This window comes from Halichoeres trimaculatus, unplaced genomic scaffold, assembly GCF_033239565.1.
Source record: "Halichoeres trimaculatus isolate MK-OKI-2021-1 unplaced genomic scaffold, fHalTri1.1 fHalTri1_scaffold_12, whole genome shotgun sequence".
NCBI classification, from domain to species: Eukaryota; Metazoa; Chordata; class Actinopteri; order Labriformes; family Labridae; genus Halichoeres; species Halichoeres trimaculatus.
The window spans coordinates 34,048,643-34,067,328 of NW_027437190.1; the positions used below are offsets into that span (position 1 = coordinate 34,048,643).

The window sequence follows — 18,686 nt, forward strand, 5'->3', positions numbered from 1 at the left end:
CATTTTCACATAAATATCTGTTTTTCCCACAAACTCTGTTTTTGTGTGTGTTGGTGTGTGTTGGTGTGTATGCAGCGCTTCATGGGTGGTGTAGCAGCAGGCTCCATCTTAGCTGAGCTGTCAGTGGTCACACACACACACACAGTCATACACACAGACACACACACACACACTCAGCGACGGATGGGCCTGTTGTGCTTCAGCAGCACATTCCACACCAAGAATAGTATTAAACACTGGCTGTCCAGCCTCTGTCAGGCTGTCTCACACATACACACACACACACACACTCACACACACACGTGCACAGACTTCAGTTGTTTTCTCTGAGCACGATCTAAAAATGGAAAGTTAAAAGTGAAGTTGGAGAGTTAACAGATGTCTGGAGTTGAAAACGTGACGATGAAACCTAAAAACAACAAAGTGTGTGTCTTTATTTACTGAGTCTAGGATCCAGGTCTCACCTGGTCTTTGGTCCACCTTTGCTGAGTCAGCAGGTATGGAGAAAGTCCACATTAGCTGAAGAAAGTCCTGGAGGTGCTCTGCACTGTTTTAGGGGTGGGAGGATGCCCAAACGCGTTGAGGAGGATCAGGTCGAGACAGACGGACAAATAGGTTGCTAGGCACCCCCCTGTTGGCTATGGCTGCCTGTTGCTGCAGCTCTCTCTTCTTTGTCCGTTTCTTGTAATTTTTTCGTCTCTTTTTCGTCATCTTTGTATTTGGAGTGGATCATCACTTTGTATGGCTCATTGTTGGTCATGGACACCAAACTTTTTGTGTCTTCAGCGATATTTATACTATTTTTTCTCCTGTGTTTGTCTGGAGATCCTACATGTAACCATGGCTGCATTGTTTACATGTGAAATCAGCTGTTAGCAGCCTGTAGCATGTCATTGCTAACTGGTGCTAGGCCGGATGTTTCCCACAAAGTGAGGAGAAGGAGGTGAGGACGACGTGCTGGTTCGACCTGTCCTTCCATCCATCGTTATTGGGAATGTAAGATCCATCTCCAATAAGATGGACGAGCTAGCTGTGCTAACCCAGCAACAGAGGGAATACCAGAAGGCAGAGTAGCATCATGCTATTCACAGACATGGCTAACAGAGCTAACAGCAGACACCAACGCCACATGTGAAGAGCTTCACCTGCTGTGAGCAGACAGGATCCAGGAGACAGAGACTGAACAGACTGCTGAAGAAGCTCAGTCCTGGACCCTGTGGAGGTGGAGGCTGGCTGACTGGACAATGATGGACAAGCTGTCAGCATCTATTTTCTTATTGTGCTTTTTACACTTTCTATACACTTTCTTACTTTGTTTTCTTGATTGCTGCTGTGACTCCTCCTGAATCTGTGTTCAGTGTCGATCATTGATTTCACGGAGGTATTGATCGTCCTTTAGTTTAAAGTGTTCGAACTTTGCGATGATGTAGTTGGTTTTTATGGAGCTTGAAAAACCTGCTCCAGCTCTGCATCTTTGCTTCTAATGAGGTCAGCTGAACGTAGGGTTGAGTATTTTTCAATATTTTAACTCGGCGTTGAAAGACTTCACAGTTTCCTCTTCAATACTAACCAATAAGTTACGTCAAGCCTCTCTAGCTTAAAGTCTCTCTGTGTTCATGAAATCCAAACACAGTCCAATCAGACTCCAGCAGAACTCAGCATCAGTTAGAGCTAGAGAAACTAGAATGTGATTCACAGATCTGCGGAGTTTAGAATAGACCGTCAGCTCCAAACGTCACTGAAAACATGTCTAAACAGCTTCAATCACATTTTAAATGTTACTTACTCCTTTCTCTCAGAAAACAATAAAAGTTTTTCTCTGAGTTTATTTTGGAGCCGTGTGTTTGAAGTCGAGCGTGTGTGTGTGATCGCTCTGTCACACACACGCTGTCATTCCCACGCTGTCGACCACATGGCTTTGTTTTTAGACTTCACATGAGACTGTTGTGTTCTGTCCGACCGACCCGTCTGGACCACATGAGCACACTCACACACACACACACACACACACACACACACTCTGTAGAGCAGCAGGCCTCAGCTGCCGTCTCCTGCATGCTGATTGGTCGTGATGCGGGCGATCTGTGCGGCCGCCTGTATTTTGACTACGGCTGTGTGCAGATGAATGCCGCGCCGCGATGCGATGCTAACCGAGAACCTGAGCGGAACATGCGGGGCCTTTGAACGCAGCGCTGATAGCATTGCTCTCCTTATCGCGCTGACTTTTGTTTCTGTGGTTTTTGCTTTTGACTCGTGGAGAACAAACAAGTGTTTCCTCTAAACTCAGCGAGGGATGAAGAGACTGATCCTTCAGAGCAGAGCGCAGCCCGCGGTATAAACTGTGCAATGTTCATGTCAGCAGGTATAAAACTCTCAGTGCCTCAAGAGATATTTAACAGCAATAACACTTGTTAATGATACTAACTCATTTAATTTATAAGTGCTCGAAGATGCTTGATATAAAATGGGATACAAGTTGCATGCCACAGTTTTAAACACCTTGCAACAGTCACGTCAGTGATCTCATGAGTGTGTTGGAAGAAATCACTGGTCTTCTAGGAGCAGGGGACCTGTAGTCCAGTCCATTTGGGTTAAAGAGAATCTTCTCTACCCATCCATCCACATCCTTTGAACGTCTCTTTGCACAGTGGGCAGGTTTGAATCCAACCTGCAGCCTCTTTTTTTCCTGCTTCATCAGCTGACCCAGGGCTCTGCAACCTTTACTTTCAGAGGAGCTTTTTTTTCCCTCAGCTCACCTGGATTAAAGTCCTTCAGGAGCCACAAAATCTGCTTTGTCTTGACAATCAAGTGACAATAAAAAGGTATAAAATTCTATCAACAGTAAAATCTAAAGAATAATCATCTAAACCAGAAGTTTTTGTTGTTGTTTTTTTTCTCATTAATTTTGCTTTATTAAAAAAAAAGAAAAAAAGGAAATATAATATGTCCTTAATTTCATTAATTTGCAAAATTTTTGAAATTTCAATAAGCTGCAAAATATTGCAAAAAATTTTAAAATGTCAAAAATGTGCCAAATTTAAAAAAGTGCTTTAATTAAAAATAAATAAATTTAAAAAAAAATTGCCAAAATTTCATAAATCTTCAAAAATGAAAAATACTATTTTCAAAAATTTTGCCTAATTTTTTGTTTAAAAAATAGAAAATTTGCTCAATTTAAAAAGGAATTTGAATTATTTGCAAATTTGCAGAAATCTAAAAAAAAATGTAGAAAATTAGAAAATTTGTAAAAAAAAAAAAAAAAACCTTATTTAAATAATTTGGAAATTTGCAGAAATAAAAAAAAATTCTCACTTTGAAAATATGACAAAACTAAAATTCAAAAAATTTTCTCAGTTGGTGAAAATAAAAATATATATATATATATATATATAAAAAAAAAAGAATTTGAAGTGTACTGTAAGAGGTGATGCATATTTAGTTCAACAAAATGTTCATGCATTATTTTATTTACTTTCAATTTTTTATCATCTTTCTTGATTCATTTTTTTTCCCAAACATTTTCAGATTGCAATTAAATTAACGGCAATATAGATAAATTAATATGTAAACATACAAAACGTACAATTTTAGGAAGGGAAAGAAGGGAGCTAAAGCTTATATGAACCTGCCACTACTGACTGAAGCAAATCAGTGTATTTCAACAGTGAATTACTGTTATACAGAGTAAATACAACTTGCAATACACTCTATAAGAAAAATGAAAATTCTTTTTTGTTTTGGGTTTTAAATCTGCAGAGAAGTCAAAGAGCCCGCAGGTTTAATACCCTAAAGAAACCAAAAAGAAACCAAATGTATAACTTAAACAAATAATAATGATAAATGTGAGAAAATTAGAGACAAAGCAAACCTCACTTAAAGTCAGATTATTACAGCAGCTTGTGTTTTCTTAGAGGAGGTGTTATATCTAACATTTCAGCTGTTGGCAGACTCTTCTTACCACAATCCTATTTTTAATCCTCAAATTAATCCAGAGGTGGATTTTTTTCTTGCTCTAAACGAGCTGAACTTTCCTTAAAAACACGTCTGCTGTCAGGGATCATTTGCTCCAAACTGTGTTTCTGGACGACAGGTACGCTAACGTCAAGCATGACATCTTCCCCTGGTAAAGGTCAGCCCAGTGTCCAGCTTTTTCCAGCCTCATGGTCAAACTGGGAGCTGCCCACAGCCCTCGTCCTGCTGGAGGCACCGCGCCGCGGCCCGCCGAGCGTTACTCACTCACTTTTCCCATCCGCAGGCTTCACCAGGGGATTTAAACTGGCAACCACAAAGCCCAACCTGAGCAGAATATATACGCAGAGAATCTGACTCCATTACAGAAAAAATAATCCTCAGTTTGAGGTGAAGACTCCACAATGGACTAATAAACCGTCTCTGCCCACAGTGAGATGTTTTCAGAGGAAATATGGAAACTGAGGAGACGAGCGTTGGACTGCAAAGCTTTAAGAGGAGCAGCGAACAAACCACACACGGGCAGTCGCGTCGTTAGTCCCTGAAAAACGTGTTCCTGAAAATGAAACACCTCCTCAGCAGTTTGGGGGAAACAGAATTATAATCGGTTTATTCCCCCCAGGATCCGTCTCTGCAGCCAACGACGTGCAGCGTAAGGAACCACATTACCCACGCCTTCCTGTCAAAGTGATCCCGTCCAGACGCGGCACCAGCAGATCCACGCGGGATTAGACCCGCTCAGACTGTGGTAATCCTGACAGAAACCACCAGACGTTTCCAGGTAGCTCTGGTCCCATGTGAGGAGGGTTTAACGTCACCTCGTTCCCGGCCGCTGCGAGCTGCGGCCTCTGCTCTGTTTAGTCTACAGACTTCCACTTTGTTAGTTTGTTGAAGTAGCAGACTGACAAGACGTGACCTGACCCCTCCGGGTATCCGTACAGGAGGGAAGCTGACATCTTGTCTTACAACGTCAATGTTTATCGAGCCCTAGCTACCGCTCCCCGAGGAGCCCGGCTCTCACACACGCTTTGTTTCCTGCTGGGAGAAAGAAAAGGAAACTCTGGGAGGAGACGGACGATTCCCTCTGAGCTGATTTTTACTCATGAGGCCAAGAAACTACATGATATAATACAACTCCAAACTACACATTAGGTTCTAAACCAAGGGTCTTCAACCTGCGGCTCTGGAGCCTCGTGCGGCTCTTTGACTCTTTTGCAGTGTCTACTTGTAGCTTTAAGAAATCAGAATTTTATTTTTTTCTTACAGAGATCATCGATGATTAAAGACACTGACACTTAATAAAATCGCACAATAACATCCTGAACTAATATGTGCACAAACTTTTGCTACAAACTTTTAAACTTTTTTAAATTTTTGCAATTTTTGTGAACTTTGTGCAAATTTTAAAATTTTGATTTTCTGACATTTTTCAGATTAAGAAAAAAAATTCCGAAGCTTTTGAAGATGTTGAAATTTTAAAATTTGTTGCAAATTTCTGCCAATTTTATTAAATTATTGAAATACCATTTTGATTTAATTTTCGCAATCATTTGAAATTAAGCATTTTTTTGAAATTGCATTTTTTTTTGCATTTTTTTCAGATTAAAAAAAAATTCCAAATTTTTTTGAAAATGCTTTGAGTTTTTTTTTTAATTTTTGCAAATTTAGCTTATTATTTAAATAGCAGTTTTTCAAAAAATTTTTTTTGAAAAATCATTTTTTAATATTTTTTTCAATCTGTTGAAAGCAAAGATGTTTTCCGAAAATGCAAAAAAAAATTGCATTTTTTTTCAGATTAAAAAAAATAATAATTTTATTAAGATGTTGTAAATATTCTACATTTTTCCATTTTTTAATGTCTTCCAATTTGTGTTAACTAGTTGATTACCATTTTATCAAAGATTTTTTTAAATGTATTTTTATAAAAAAAAAAATTAAATTAAACATTATGCAAATGTTTGAAATTTATAAACTTTTAAAAAATTTGACAACTCATTTTAATTTCAAAACTTTGCAAATTAATGGAATTTATGACATTACAAATTTTTGTATTTGTTTCAATATTTAATAATTTCCTAAAATCTAAAACTTAGACATTACATGTATATATTACATGTTTTTGTAGATATTACATGTTTTTTTCATGAATTTTATACACTTTTTTTTTGTCTTTATTGTGAATTTAAAGCAGATTTTGCGGCTCCTTAATGACCTTAATCCAGATTGTACTGAGAAAGTCAGTATTGTGCTCAACATTGTTTTTTCTTTTTTGGTGTCTGTTGGTTTAAAATAACTTTAGTTTAATTTTTACAGTGTAGTAAACTAATAAACTGACCATGTCTTTCACACTAACACACATTAAAAACAAAAAGCACATATCTACGGGTGAATACAGAAAAAAATACTGATGAAAACTGTAAAAAAAGTTGGGTTAATATCGCACGTGTTCCTCATGAAACATTAATAAGTCATAAAGTAGGAAACTATGATGCTGTTGCACAGAGAAGGTAATTGTTCCTGTGTCATACATCATATTTTCTTTGACTTCCTGTGACTTCCTGTGACTTCCTGTGACGTCCTTTTCATCAGCTCAGCCTCACAGACAGATCTCCCGCTCTGTGACAAAGGAGCTGCTGACATCAGGGAAATCACAGCACACATCAAAGGCTGCAGCGCTCACAATGAAGTCCTTTAAACCTCTTTAAACGCACAACGAGGTGAAGAAAAGTGATGAAAAGACAGAGACAGAGGGTGTCAGGAGCCACATCAGCTCCTTTAATAAAAGATAAAGAGAGAAATCTGTTTTTAAAAACACTCAGGGAAGAAAACAGCAGTAAACCAGAGGACACGTGAGGAGGAGCTGTCCCTTCAGCACCACAACACAAGCATCAAAGGCCGTCACAGCGTCACAGCGTCACAGCGTCACAGCGTCACAGCGTCACATAATCAGCTCCAGTTTGTTATAACAGAGGGAGGAGTGTGAGATACACGAACTGCAGATCCATCAGTTTTTATGTTGTTTTATTAAACTTTATAAAAATGTAATATCTTTTGTTTTTTCCACTTTTGATCAGAGCAGGTTTCATAAATCAGTCGGGCCAAAAAGTATCCAGAGTATTTCAGGAAATAAGGTGGATTAGAAGAGATTAAGTGCCTGTGATACATTTGATCTCGTGTTTTTTTTTCACAATAGTTTGGTTAAAAAAAATGTGCCGTACATAAAAAAGTAAGATGACTGAAATTTTTAAGTTTTCTTTCCGATCTTAAACCAAAGTTTAATTTTACAACTTGAAACTCTTTTAAATCCAGTAAAAAAGCAGAGTAGAGGTGATTTGGACTAAAGAGGCTCTTTCTTTTTGCATTGATTGAAACAGGAAGGTGAAAAGGGCGCTACGGATCAGATTTTAAAATACATAAATATGTCTGTGTTTAAGGAGAAGGAAACTTCAAACATTGACTGGTCAACTTGGCATTGGATTTTTTTTTCCTGTTTTTTTTTTGAATTTTTCTATTTTATTTTATTTATTTATGTATTTATTTATGTATGTATGTATTTATTTATTTATTTATTTATTTTTACAATTTTAAAGCAGGATTTTTTTTCAATTTATTATTATTATTATTATTATTATTATTATTATTATTATTATTATTATTATTATTATTATTATTATTGATTTATACATTTATTTATTCTTACAATTTTAAAGCAGGATTTTTTTTCCAATGTATTATTATTATTATTATTATTATTATTATTATTATTATTATTATTATTGATTTATACATTTATTTATTCTTACAATTTTAAAGCAGGATTTTTTTTCCAATGTAGTTTTATTATTATTATTATTATTATTATTATTTATTTATTTATTTATTTTAATTTTTCCAAATCCTTCATTTTAGTCTTTGTTTATCGGCTGGGTTGGAAAAAAAGTTGGGATGTCCCTGTGCATTTTTTTGTGAAAATATGGCTCCTGATATAATCTTCAACAATCATTAGCATCATTCTTCAATTATTTCCACTTCCACACAGTCTGGTTTTAAAAAAAATTAAACTAAAATCTAAAAAATTGAAGAACTACAATTTAAATCAAATAAGCACCTAAAAAATGGTAAAAGAATAGAAAAAATTTAGAGGAGCACATTGTCCCAGCCTTAGATTTTAGTAAGGTCACTTTGGCCTCTTTCACATGTAGCCGTGTATTTTCTAAAACCAATATCCCCAGCCTATACCTTTTTAAAAATACTTTTGTCCAGGGAAATCTGTCAAAAGGTGCAGCTTAGAGCATGTCAAACCCAAACCCAGTGTTTCCAGACATGAAACCTGTGCCAGCCAATCAGAATGAGCCCCCGTCGTTCAGCTGTGACGTCTGAGAACAAAGCTTCAACATTTCACTCATTGTTATCCATCATTCAGGCTGTTTTATGGACTAAATTTAATTCATCTCAGGTTTGAAACAAAGCTAAAGATCAGATTTTTGGTGGTTGTTATCGGAGCAAAACTAGCCCCCCCCATACACACACTTACACACACTCACACACACACACACACACACAGATTTGCTGGTATCTGTTGGCTCAGCTGCTGAGGGCTGATGTGTGGAGACACTTTGCGTCCACTCTGGATCAGACTGTCGCTGCAGGATTAACCACTCAGGACCAACACATGAGTGATGTGACGGTGAAACATACAGACGTGTGTAAACACACATGTATGTTGGTAAAACTTTAAGGATACCGAGTGAGTGTGACATCATTTCCTGTGAGAGATCTGTTTGTCTCTGTTTTTAATTAATCTCAGGAGCATCCTCCCGACCCCCTCCCTCCTCCTTTAACAGCACGTTGGTGCAGCACAGAGACACTTAGGGAGCCATGGCACCCGTCTGCCTCACACACACACACACACACACACACACACACATTCAGCCTAACGCTCTCCCTTAAACCCCAGACGATGATTTGTGTGATTACAGCTCCTCTGTGGAGTCTGAACACACACACACACACACTCTTTAACGCGGCAGTCGATAGTCTCCAGCGACATGCAAAGACACATGCAGACACTGTAAGAGGCTGCTATTGAGCTACAGTCTCCACACACACACACACACACACACACACGCTCGTGGAGATACCAGTCTGCAGTCTGTAAAGCCTCTCGGTTCACATGGAGATAAGAAGAGCGTCTCATTGTGGGCAGACAACGGCCCTGTTATCATCTTATCACAGAGTCAGTCCAATCTGCAGGAGGAGGGGCTGCAGAGTGTGTGTGTGTGTGCCTGTGTGTGTGTGTGTGTGTGAGAGGTGGGGGCACTTGGCCTAAGTGAGGCTCCTTTGTCATGCAACAGGTGCTGTTGTGGCTCAGTTTGTCCTGATGCTAAAGACCTGAGAGTCCGTTAGGGAACAAACCAGCTGACGGCTCAGACGTTGGTTAATCCTCAGCGCTGCTGATGGACTGACTCAGAAACATGACGACTCCTCTCAACTCCCGCTCTTTAAAGAAAACACTCAGGCTCATTAGCACGCGGACTGTCAGGGGAGTGTGTGTTTTGGAGGAGAACACACACAGTACACACACAGAACACACACAGCAGGGCGATACGTTTTCTCAGCTGATGCCAGAAAACACGTCGTCCTGAAGCCACCTCCGTCTGCAGCTTTCAGCATCTTTAACCAATCACAGAGCCTTCATACAGAGGCTTTATTCTGATTGGTTGTTCAGAACACTTTCAATGTCGCTCACCCGTGTCTTCTTCCTCATAAGTTTTAAGGGTTGTTGGTAAAACTTTTGAAAAGTTTTTTAAAAGAATGTGTTTTCTCCTTCTCATATCTTAATCATAGATATAACGTACCAATCCTGGAAATCCAGACTGAGCATGTGCAGATTTTCAAACCTCCACCTGTTCATATAACGTAGACAAACACAAAACTGTCTGAAAACTGATCAAAATTCCCATTGATCTTACGAAAGACATTATGACAATTCAACACAGGGTATATGTTTAAAATTTAAAGTATTGCCAATTTTTTAAATTTCTACAAATTTTTGCAAACTTTAAAGAAACCATGTTTTATTTTTGTTTTTTGATGTTTTTTTAAATGCAATTTGATTTATATTTTATGTATTTTTTTTTTTAGTTTTTTACTTTTTAAAAAGGTAAGCATTTTTTTAAAAAATCATTATTTAGATTTTTTTTGCAAATTTATAAAATTTGTAATTTTGTTTATACTTTTACCTTTTTTTTTTTTTTTTTTTTACAATTTTTACATTATTTTAAAAAGCAAGCATTTTTAATTCTTTTTTTTTTTTTGAAAATTTATAAAATTTGGCTTTTTTTTTAAACTTTAAATTTTTGCAAAATTTTGCACTTCTCAAGTCTTTATTGTGGGAAATTTTTCCAAATTTTTGAGATTTCACAATTTTTGCAAATATTTTGCTTTTTTCAATTTTTTAAAATTCTTTCAAATGTCAAAGTTTTTGAAAAAAATTGCAACTTATTAAATGTTAATTCATAGATTTTGAAAATCTATGAGTTACATTTTTTTTCTTAATTTTACATTTTTTTGGCAAATTTATTGGAAATAAAAACTTAGAAATCACGTCAATTTTTAGACAAAAAACTCCTTATTAAGATCATTATTCACTAGGTTTTTATTATGTGTAAAATTTTGTACACTTTTTGTCTCGTCAAGAACAAACACTTAACAGGAAACTCCTGTTTTCTGTTAAATTCTGGATCTAACATTTCAGGGAACTGGGTAAAAGTCAACTTAAAGAAGCTGGAAGCTTCAGATAAACTGGTTAAATTCATCGAGTTTTGCTGAAAGGATGAAGTTATTGTATCAGGATCTAATGACACATTTCAGGGACCTCAAACACCAAGGTCTGCCTTTAGCTCCGCCCTCTGACAGGATTCCAGATGGCTGTCCAATCAGAAAAAAGGGTGGAGCCTTAAAGAGAAACAAAAAGAAGCTTTTCCAACAGAGGCTGAAATAAAACAGAAATAAATCCACTGAGTTTAGATAGAAAGAAAAGCTCTTGATTGATGTGCAAAAGAAAAATACGAACTGTTCCTTTAAGGTGTGCAGACTCTGATCTGTGTTTCCTCTTTCCTCTTCCTGTCTCAGATAAAGAGAAGAAAGACGTTTCACCAGAGGCGACTGTGAAAGAAGAAACAGGCACAGAGGAGACGGTGAAGGAGGTGAAAAAGGAGAAGAAAGAGTCTTCCAAGGAGAAGAAGGAATCCAAGAAGGAATTGAGCAAGGAGCCCAAAGAGGAAGGGAAGAAGGAGTCCAAAAAGGAGTCATCATCCTCCTCCTCTAAGGAGAAAAAGGAGTCATCCAAGGAGAAGAAGGAGAGGGACAAAGACAAGGAAGGAAAGGAGGCAGGAGACAAGAAGGTGTCCAGGAAGTCGTCTGTTAAAGTCAAAGAGAAGAAGAAGGAGCCAGAGGCCGCAGAGGGCTGATGGGAAGGAGGGAGGTCACATGACACACACACACACACACACACAGAAACACACACACACACACAGAGAAACACACACACACACACCAGGGGCCCTGCTTGTATAAATATGTATATACAGCGTCAGTGTAAACATATACAAGGCCACACACACACACACACACACACACACACACACACACACACACACACACACACACACACACGCAGTTTGAACATATATTTAAATGTAAATATGTTCGGTCAAGGCCGTAGATCTCAGTAGCCGAACAGTTTCCTCCCAGACGCATATTTACATCGTCTGGTAACAGCTGCTCACACACACACACACACACACACACACACACACACACACACACACACACACGCACGCCACATCCAGCAGGTTTGGTGTGTGTGCTCTGGTCCTGTGGTGAGGTCTGAGCCCGGGGACAGCGAGGACGGAGGCGAACTCCTCTTTTCGCTGACTCTCTCCTTCCTTCCTTCCTCCTCCTCCTCGTCTTCTTCGTCTGGCTGAACCCACAGCTCCTCGCCGCCCTAATCCCAGCCGAGCCCCAAACCACCCCCCGCCCACACACACACACACACACACACACACAAACACACTTCTGGATGTGACGTCAGACCCGCCCTCTCGCCATCTCACCATCTCGCCCCCTCGCGTGGCACCGAGCCTCGCCAGAGCCTCCCCCGCCTCACCGCTAAGAATACACCGCCCGCTGCGTCCTGCGCCCATCGCTGTTTCCGGGTAAATCGAGGCCACATCCTGCAGCCTGCACCGCCAGCACCCCCTCTGACCTCCGCTGGGCTGCTTTTTCAATCCTGGACGCTCAAGGACATGCGGCTGCTGATGGACGCACATTTGTCAAACCTGAGATCGTCGGAGCGCGGTGGAGGCCAGCAGGGCGTTTTCTGGAAGAATCCACCCCAAACGGGGAACTTTGCAAACACTCCTCTTCACATACATCATCTCTGCATCAGCAGCTTGATTAAATTCCTTCATTTTGTTCAGAGGTCATGTCTGATTCGTTTGAGCGTGCGGGTTTTACAGATGGCGCAGATGCTAAAGCGTTAAAAACTGCAGTTCTCCAAGTGTCCACTGGAGGCTGTCAGCAGAAACACCTAAAAACACATACACACCCATTCGAAAAAAAAAAAATCACTGCAAAAGAAACATGTTGTTATCGAAGTAAATGATAAAAGTAATGTCCATATAAGGGCATGGTAGAGCTTCTTTTGTAACAACAAACTGAATTCGAAAAAATGTAATAAAGCCAAGAATGTAAAAACTGGTTAATGATGTAACAAACATGCTGAGTCCAAAAATGTTGTAAAAATTTAAGAAAACTGAGTGTGTAATAAATCAGCAATGTTACATTTTGGGCTCAGCAATGTTACATTTTTGGCTCAGCAATGTTACACTTTGGGCTCAGCATCATTATATTTTTGGCTCAGCAATGTCACATTTTGGGCTCAGCAATGTTACATTTTTGGTTCAGCATCGTTAATTATTGGGCTCAGCAATCTAACAATTTGGGCTCAGGAATGTTACATTGTGGGCTCTGCACCGTTACGTTTTGGGCTCAGCATGGTTTTGTTTTGGGCTCAGCAACATGATGTTTTAAGGTCAGCAATACAACATTTTGGGCTCAGCAATGTTACGTTGTGGCTCAGCATTCTCATGTTTGGGCTCAGCAACACTGAGTTTTTGGTGCTCAGCAATGTTACATTTTGGGCTCAGCAATGTAACATTTTGGGCTCAGCAATGTCACTTTTTGGGCTCAGCATCGTAACATTTTGGGCTCAGCATCGTAACATTTTGGGCTCAGCAATGTCACTTTTTGGGCTCACCAACCTTATGTTTTGGGCTCAGTAATATTACATTTTGGGCTTAGCATTGTTGTGTTTTTGGCTCAGCAATGTTACAATTTGGGCTCAGCAATTTTACATTTTGGGCTCAGCAATGTTGCATTTTGGGCTCAGCAATGTCACTTTCGGGCTCAGCATCTTCATGTTTTGGGCTCAGCATTGACAATTTTGGGCTCACCATCCTTATGTTGTGGGCTCAGTAATATAACATTTTGGGCTCAGCATTGTGATGTTTTGGGATCAGCAATGTCACATTTTTGGCTCAGCATTGTTATGTGTTGGGCCCAGCGATGTTACATTATGAGCTCAGCAATGTTACATTTTGGGCTCAGCATTGTTATGTTTTGGGCCCAGCAATGTAACATTTTGGGCTCAGAATCAATTTGTTTTGGGCTCAGCAATGTCACATTTTGGGTTCAGCATTGGACAATTTGGGATCACCATCCTCATGATTTGGGCTCAGCATTGTTATGTTTTGGGCTCAGCAATGTTACATTTTGGGATCACCATCCTCATGTTTTGGGCTCAGCATTGAATATTTTGGGCTCAGCAATGTTACATTTTGGGCGCAGTATCCTCATGTTTTTGGCTCAGCAATGTCACATTTTGGGCTCAGCATCCTCATGTTTTGTGCTCAGCATTGAAAATTTTTAGCTCAGCATTGTCAAGTTTTGGGCTCAGCAATGTTACATTTTGGGAGCACCATCCATGGTTATGGTTTTGGCTTAGCAATGCTACATTCTTGACTCAGTATCATTACATTAAGGCTCAGTATCATTATGTTTTGGGCTCAAGTTGTTACATTCTGGGCTCAGCAACGTTTTGGTTTGGTTCAGAATTTTACTTTACATCATTGACCAGAGATAACAGTTTGGGTTTTGAAACATGTTTTGGGTTGTTGTTACATAACGAGCTCTAACAGTGCGTGACTGAATGACTGACAGTTAGCTGTTAGCCAGGAGGCTGAAGTCCTGCCTCTTTACCTCAACGTTTCTCAAACAAAGCTCGATTAAATTGAGCATTTCCCCCACCAACGACAGGATCAAAACTCTGAGTCAGAACAGAAACATATAAAATATTTTCTCAAAGCTAAGCTACCAAACACTTACATGTTTGCAAGGTCAGATACGCGTTACAGCTGGAAAAGTCTGCAAACAGTTTGAAATTCATGTTTTTTTTCAGATTTCAAGCAGATTATTTGATAAAAAAACATATCAATAAAGTTAAAATAGAAGCTCTAAAGAAGTTGTTGTTGACTGTAGATGAAAAAGGCACGTGTGACGAGTTTTTCTGTCAATAGAGTCACAAATTTTTTAGTGGTGAGCACAAATGTCTTTGTTTAAAACCGTTAAAAGCTTAAAAACTTTAAAAAAGTATCTTCTCTTTTTTACAGTAGGGATGTGAGGCTTTAGAAACTCAAACACACACTCACACACACATAATTCAGGAGCTTTGAGGGGATTTCTGCCAGACTTGAAGCTGACGGTCTTCAGACGGTCTTCAGACGGTCTTCAGCCACAGACTCTGTGCCAGTCTAACAAACACAAAGCGAACATCTCCGTCCTCTCTGTGAGTCTGTGTCATCTCTGTGTCCTCTCCTTCTGTCTCTGTCTTCACCTCCATGTTTGTTAGGGTCCACACGTTGTGTTAGATTGTTCCCGACTCTGGTTCTGAGTCTGATTTTTATAGAAACACTTTATTTCTTATGGTAAAGTTCATCCTAGAGGAGATCCCCTGACCCCCAGCGAGTTTTAGACTTATTTATGAAACGTTTAGTAATAAAATCATCGACTGTAAGAAAAAAAAAATCTGTTGTATTGCTTCTTTTTGCAACTTTTTCCTGTATAAGATGCTTTTTTATGAGTCTGCTTATGTTCTTTCTGTTAAGTTGTCAACAGATCGAGGGCGACTAACTCCTACACTTTAATCCTGTTTGTAAAAAAATATTGTGGTCGAGCCTTTTTGCCTGTAGGTGGTGCTGTTCTCTTTTTCTCTCTCTGTTCATTGCAGGATATTGATCGTGATTAGATGGGAGCTCATGTCACAGGCTCTAACCTCCTGTGTTGAAAACTTAAACCAGTGTAAGTACAAAAGAAAATTGCAGTTCCACACGTGTCCACTTGGTGCTGGTCCCAAAAACTGTGGAAGCTCCATTCAGTCCAATGTTAAACAGAGAAACAGCTGAGTGGCTGTTTTAAGCCCATTCAGGCTCAACGTAACATATGGATCTGGATCCAGACAGAGCCTTGTGTCCGTGCTCTGCATTTATTTCTTCCATATTCCTGCGAAAAAAAAAAAACTATGAGGGCAGTAATGCTTTTTTAAAAGCTTTGCAAACAGAAATTTTTGCATTTTTTTAAATGTCAGCTTTCTCAAACTTTTTAAAACATTTGCAAATATTTTAAATTTCAAAATTGTTTTAAATATTTGCTCGTTTCTTAAAATTTTAAAATGTTTTGAATTGTTTGCAAATTTTCAAAATTTCCTTTTTTTGACACAATTCTCTTGAAAATTTTGAAATAATTTAAAAGTTTTGCAAACAGATTTTTTTTGCCTTTTTTTTATTTCAACTTTCTGAACTTTTTTTGTAACATTTGCAAATAATTTAAATTTGAAAATTTCTTGAAATTTTCGCTTATTTATTGAGTTTCTTTTTTACATTTTTGCATGTATGCTAATTTTAATTTTTGCAAGTTTTAAATTTCCAATTATTATCGCATTTTTGTAAATTTCCAAATATTTTTAAAAGTTTTGTAAACTGAATTTTTTTAATAATAAATTTTTGCATTTTCTTTTTGAAAATTTAACTTTCTTAAACTTTATAACATTTACAAAAATCTTAAATTTCAAAATTGTTTAAGGTTTTTGCAAATTTATCAGATTTCATTTTTTTTCCCTTTTTGCAAGTTTTTGATTTTCAATTTTTTTTAAACTGTTGCAAATGATTGAAATTAAAAAAAAAAAGCATTGTATGCAATGCAATTGTAGTTTAATGTTTTCTTTTTTTTGCAAATTTCTAAAAGTTCAAACTTTTGGGAACTTTTTGCTCATTTATTGAATTTTTCATTTTTATTTATTTATTTTTCAAGACAATTAGACTTAAAGTTATGCACACATTTTTGTTTCTTTGTTTGTTTCTGCCACCACCAAAGATTATTTGGGTTATCAGTTCCAGCTCCTCAGGATCCAGCAGGTGAATCCTCGAGTCTACGTCTGCTCCTGTTTGAACCCAAAGACCGTCTCATACTGAACCCTGTCCCTTCTCCTAGTCCCAGCTTCACCGTGCAGAGATCTCCTCGTCTTTCTGCTGTTTTTTTCTGGCAGGGTGGAGTAAATACTCACGGTGCAGTAAACAGCCTGAGCGCCTCATCCCTCTGAGTAAATCTAAACGGTTAATTGTGGCGTCTTGGAGCGGGCTGATTGGATCATGAGCGACTGGCTCTGTTTGCTCTGCTTAAAGTCTCTCCCCAAAGAAATCTTAATCTGTGAGATTACCTGGTGGGTTAGAGAAGACGAGGAGGAGAGACGAGTGTCTGCATCTTGTTTTGTTTTCTTTTTTGGGCACGTGCTGCAGATTATAAACCAACAATCTGATGCAAAGTACTCATTTAGGAACCTTTCCCTTCGCCTGCTCCACACATTACGTACAGAAAATCCTGATGACGCAGCAAAGAGTTCAAGCTTTGATTCATCAGTCCATACCTCCATCTTCCTGTCTTCAGTCGTCCATGGGTGGAGTTAGAGGGTCAGCAACCTTTACTTTCTATGGAGCCATTTTTTCCTCGGCTCACCTGGATTAAAGTCATTCAAGAGCCATAAAATCTACTTAATCTTTACAACAAAGACTATAAAGTGTATAAAATTCTATAGTGTTATGGGTAAAATCTAGTTAAAATTATCTAAACAAGAAATTTTTAGATTTATAAAATGGTACATGTGATTTCTTAGTTTTGTATATATATATATATATATATATATATATATATATATATATATATATATATATATATATATATATATACAAAACTAAATATATGGTTATAATTAAAAATATATATAAAATATTTGCAAATTTTTTATATATATATATATATATATATATATATATATATATAATTTGCAAATATTTTTTGAAAATAAATACATTACAAATATTTGCAAAAAAATAAATAAATTTGGGAAAATTAGCTAAAAATTGAAATTTAAAAAATTTGTTTAAAAAAAAAGTTTAAAATATCCAGAGCAGCAGTTTCAAAAAATTTTGAGATGTCAAAAACTTGCAAAAAATATGAAAATTCTTGATATCTCAAATTTCTAAAAAAAAAAAAAAAAAAAAAAAAAAAAGTTCTAAAAATTGAAAAAAAAAATCTTTCTTTTTTTGCTTAAAAAATGCAAAATTTGCAGGAAAATTTAAAATAAAAAAAATTGCAAAAAAAAAAACCCTTGAAATTCCCGGGGCAGCAGGATAAAAAATTTTGAAATGTCAAAAATTTGCAAAAAAAAAAGAGGAATTCTTAAAATTTCAAAAATTTCAAAGATTTTCAAAAATTTGCTTAAATTAAAAAAAATGCTGAAAACTTAAAAAATGTTAAAGTAAAAAAATAATTAAAACTTTCAAACAACTTTGAATTTCAAAAAAATTGCAGAACTTAGTGATTGATGTCTCTCTTTTTGCTGTCTGACCTGTCAAAGCTGCAGCTCAAAGTCTTCTCTTCACAGTAACTGAAACTGAGACTGGGACTCTACCACTTCTTTGAAGCTTGAAGCTGTTGACTCTCAGAAACTGGTCTCCTGGTTCTGGTTGAAGGAAACTCTCCTCTCTGAGCTCACCTTGACTTTCTCTGACCTCATTTCTCTGGAGCAAAAACCTCTTTCTAGAAATTTCCTGATGCTCTGTCTCTTTCTGCATGAATCGTCTTTTCCTGCTCATTTTTAGAGTGTTACACGACTTTCTGCGAATAAAATTGTTGGATAACGCTCGCCATGAGGCTCTGGTACCACTTGATGTTCAGCAATTGGTCGCACCAACTTTCAAGGCAATAAAACAGTGGAAAAACTGGGCTTTTCTAAAACTTTAGACCACTAATGCACTTCTTTACTTTTAAAATGTATATATTTCTCTTCACACACCCCCAAGTACTTCCTTTTTCTCTGTCCTTTCTGTTTTTTTCACGGGGTCAGTTTGCTCTCAGTCATTTTTCTGCAGAGTGAAAAACAGAAGATGTGTTAATCTGATGTGCACAGGCAGGAGTCAGAGTCTGATGGAGCTTCTTCAGAGACCATGATGAAGATGCTCTCCCTCTGAAACCGTTTCACTCCCCTCCTCCTCCTCCTGCTCCTCCTCCTCCTCCTGCTCCTCCTCGTTGCTCTGGTTTGT

At 37.6% G+C, this 18,686-nt stretch overlaps 1 protein-coding gene across 1 annotated transcript in view; it reads left to right on the forward strand.

The window, feature by feature from the left end:
• Positions 1-15,119, forward strand: part of bbs9 (Bardet-Biedl syndrome 9) — a 220,148-nt gene extending 205,029 nt beyond the window's left edge. Inside the window, exon 22 of the mRNA XM_074683754.1 lies at positions 11,104-15,119. Within this exon, the coding sequence (XP_074539855.1) occupies positions 11,104-11,441 (338 nt within the window). The 3' untranslated portion in view covers positions 11,442-15,119. The remainder of the gene's footprint in view (positions 1-11,103) is intronic.
• The last annotated feature ends 3,567 nt before the right edge of the window (positions 15,120-18,686 follow it).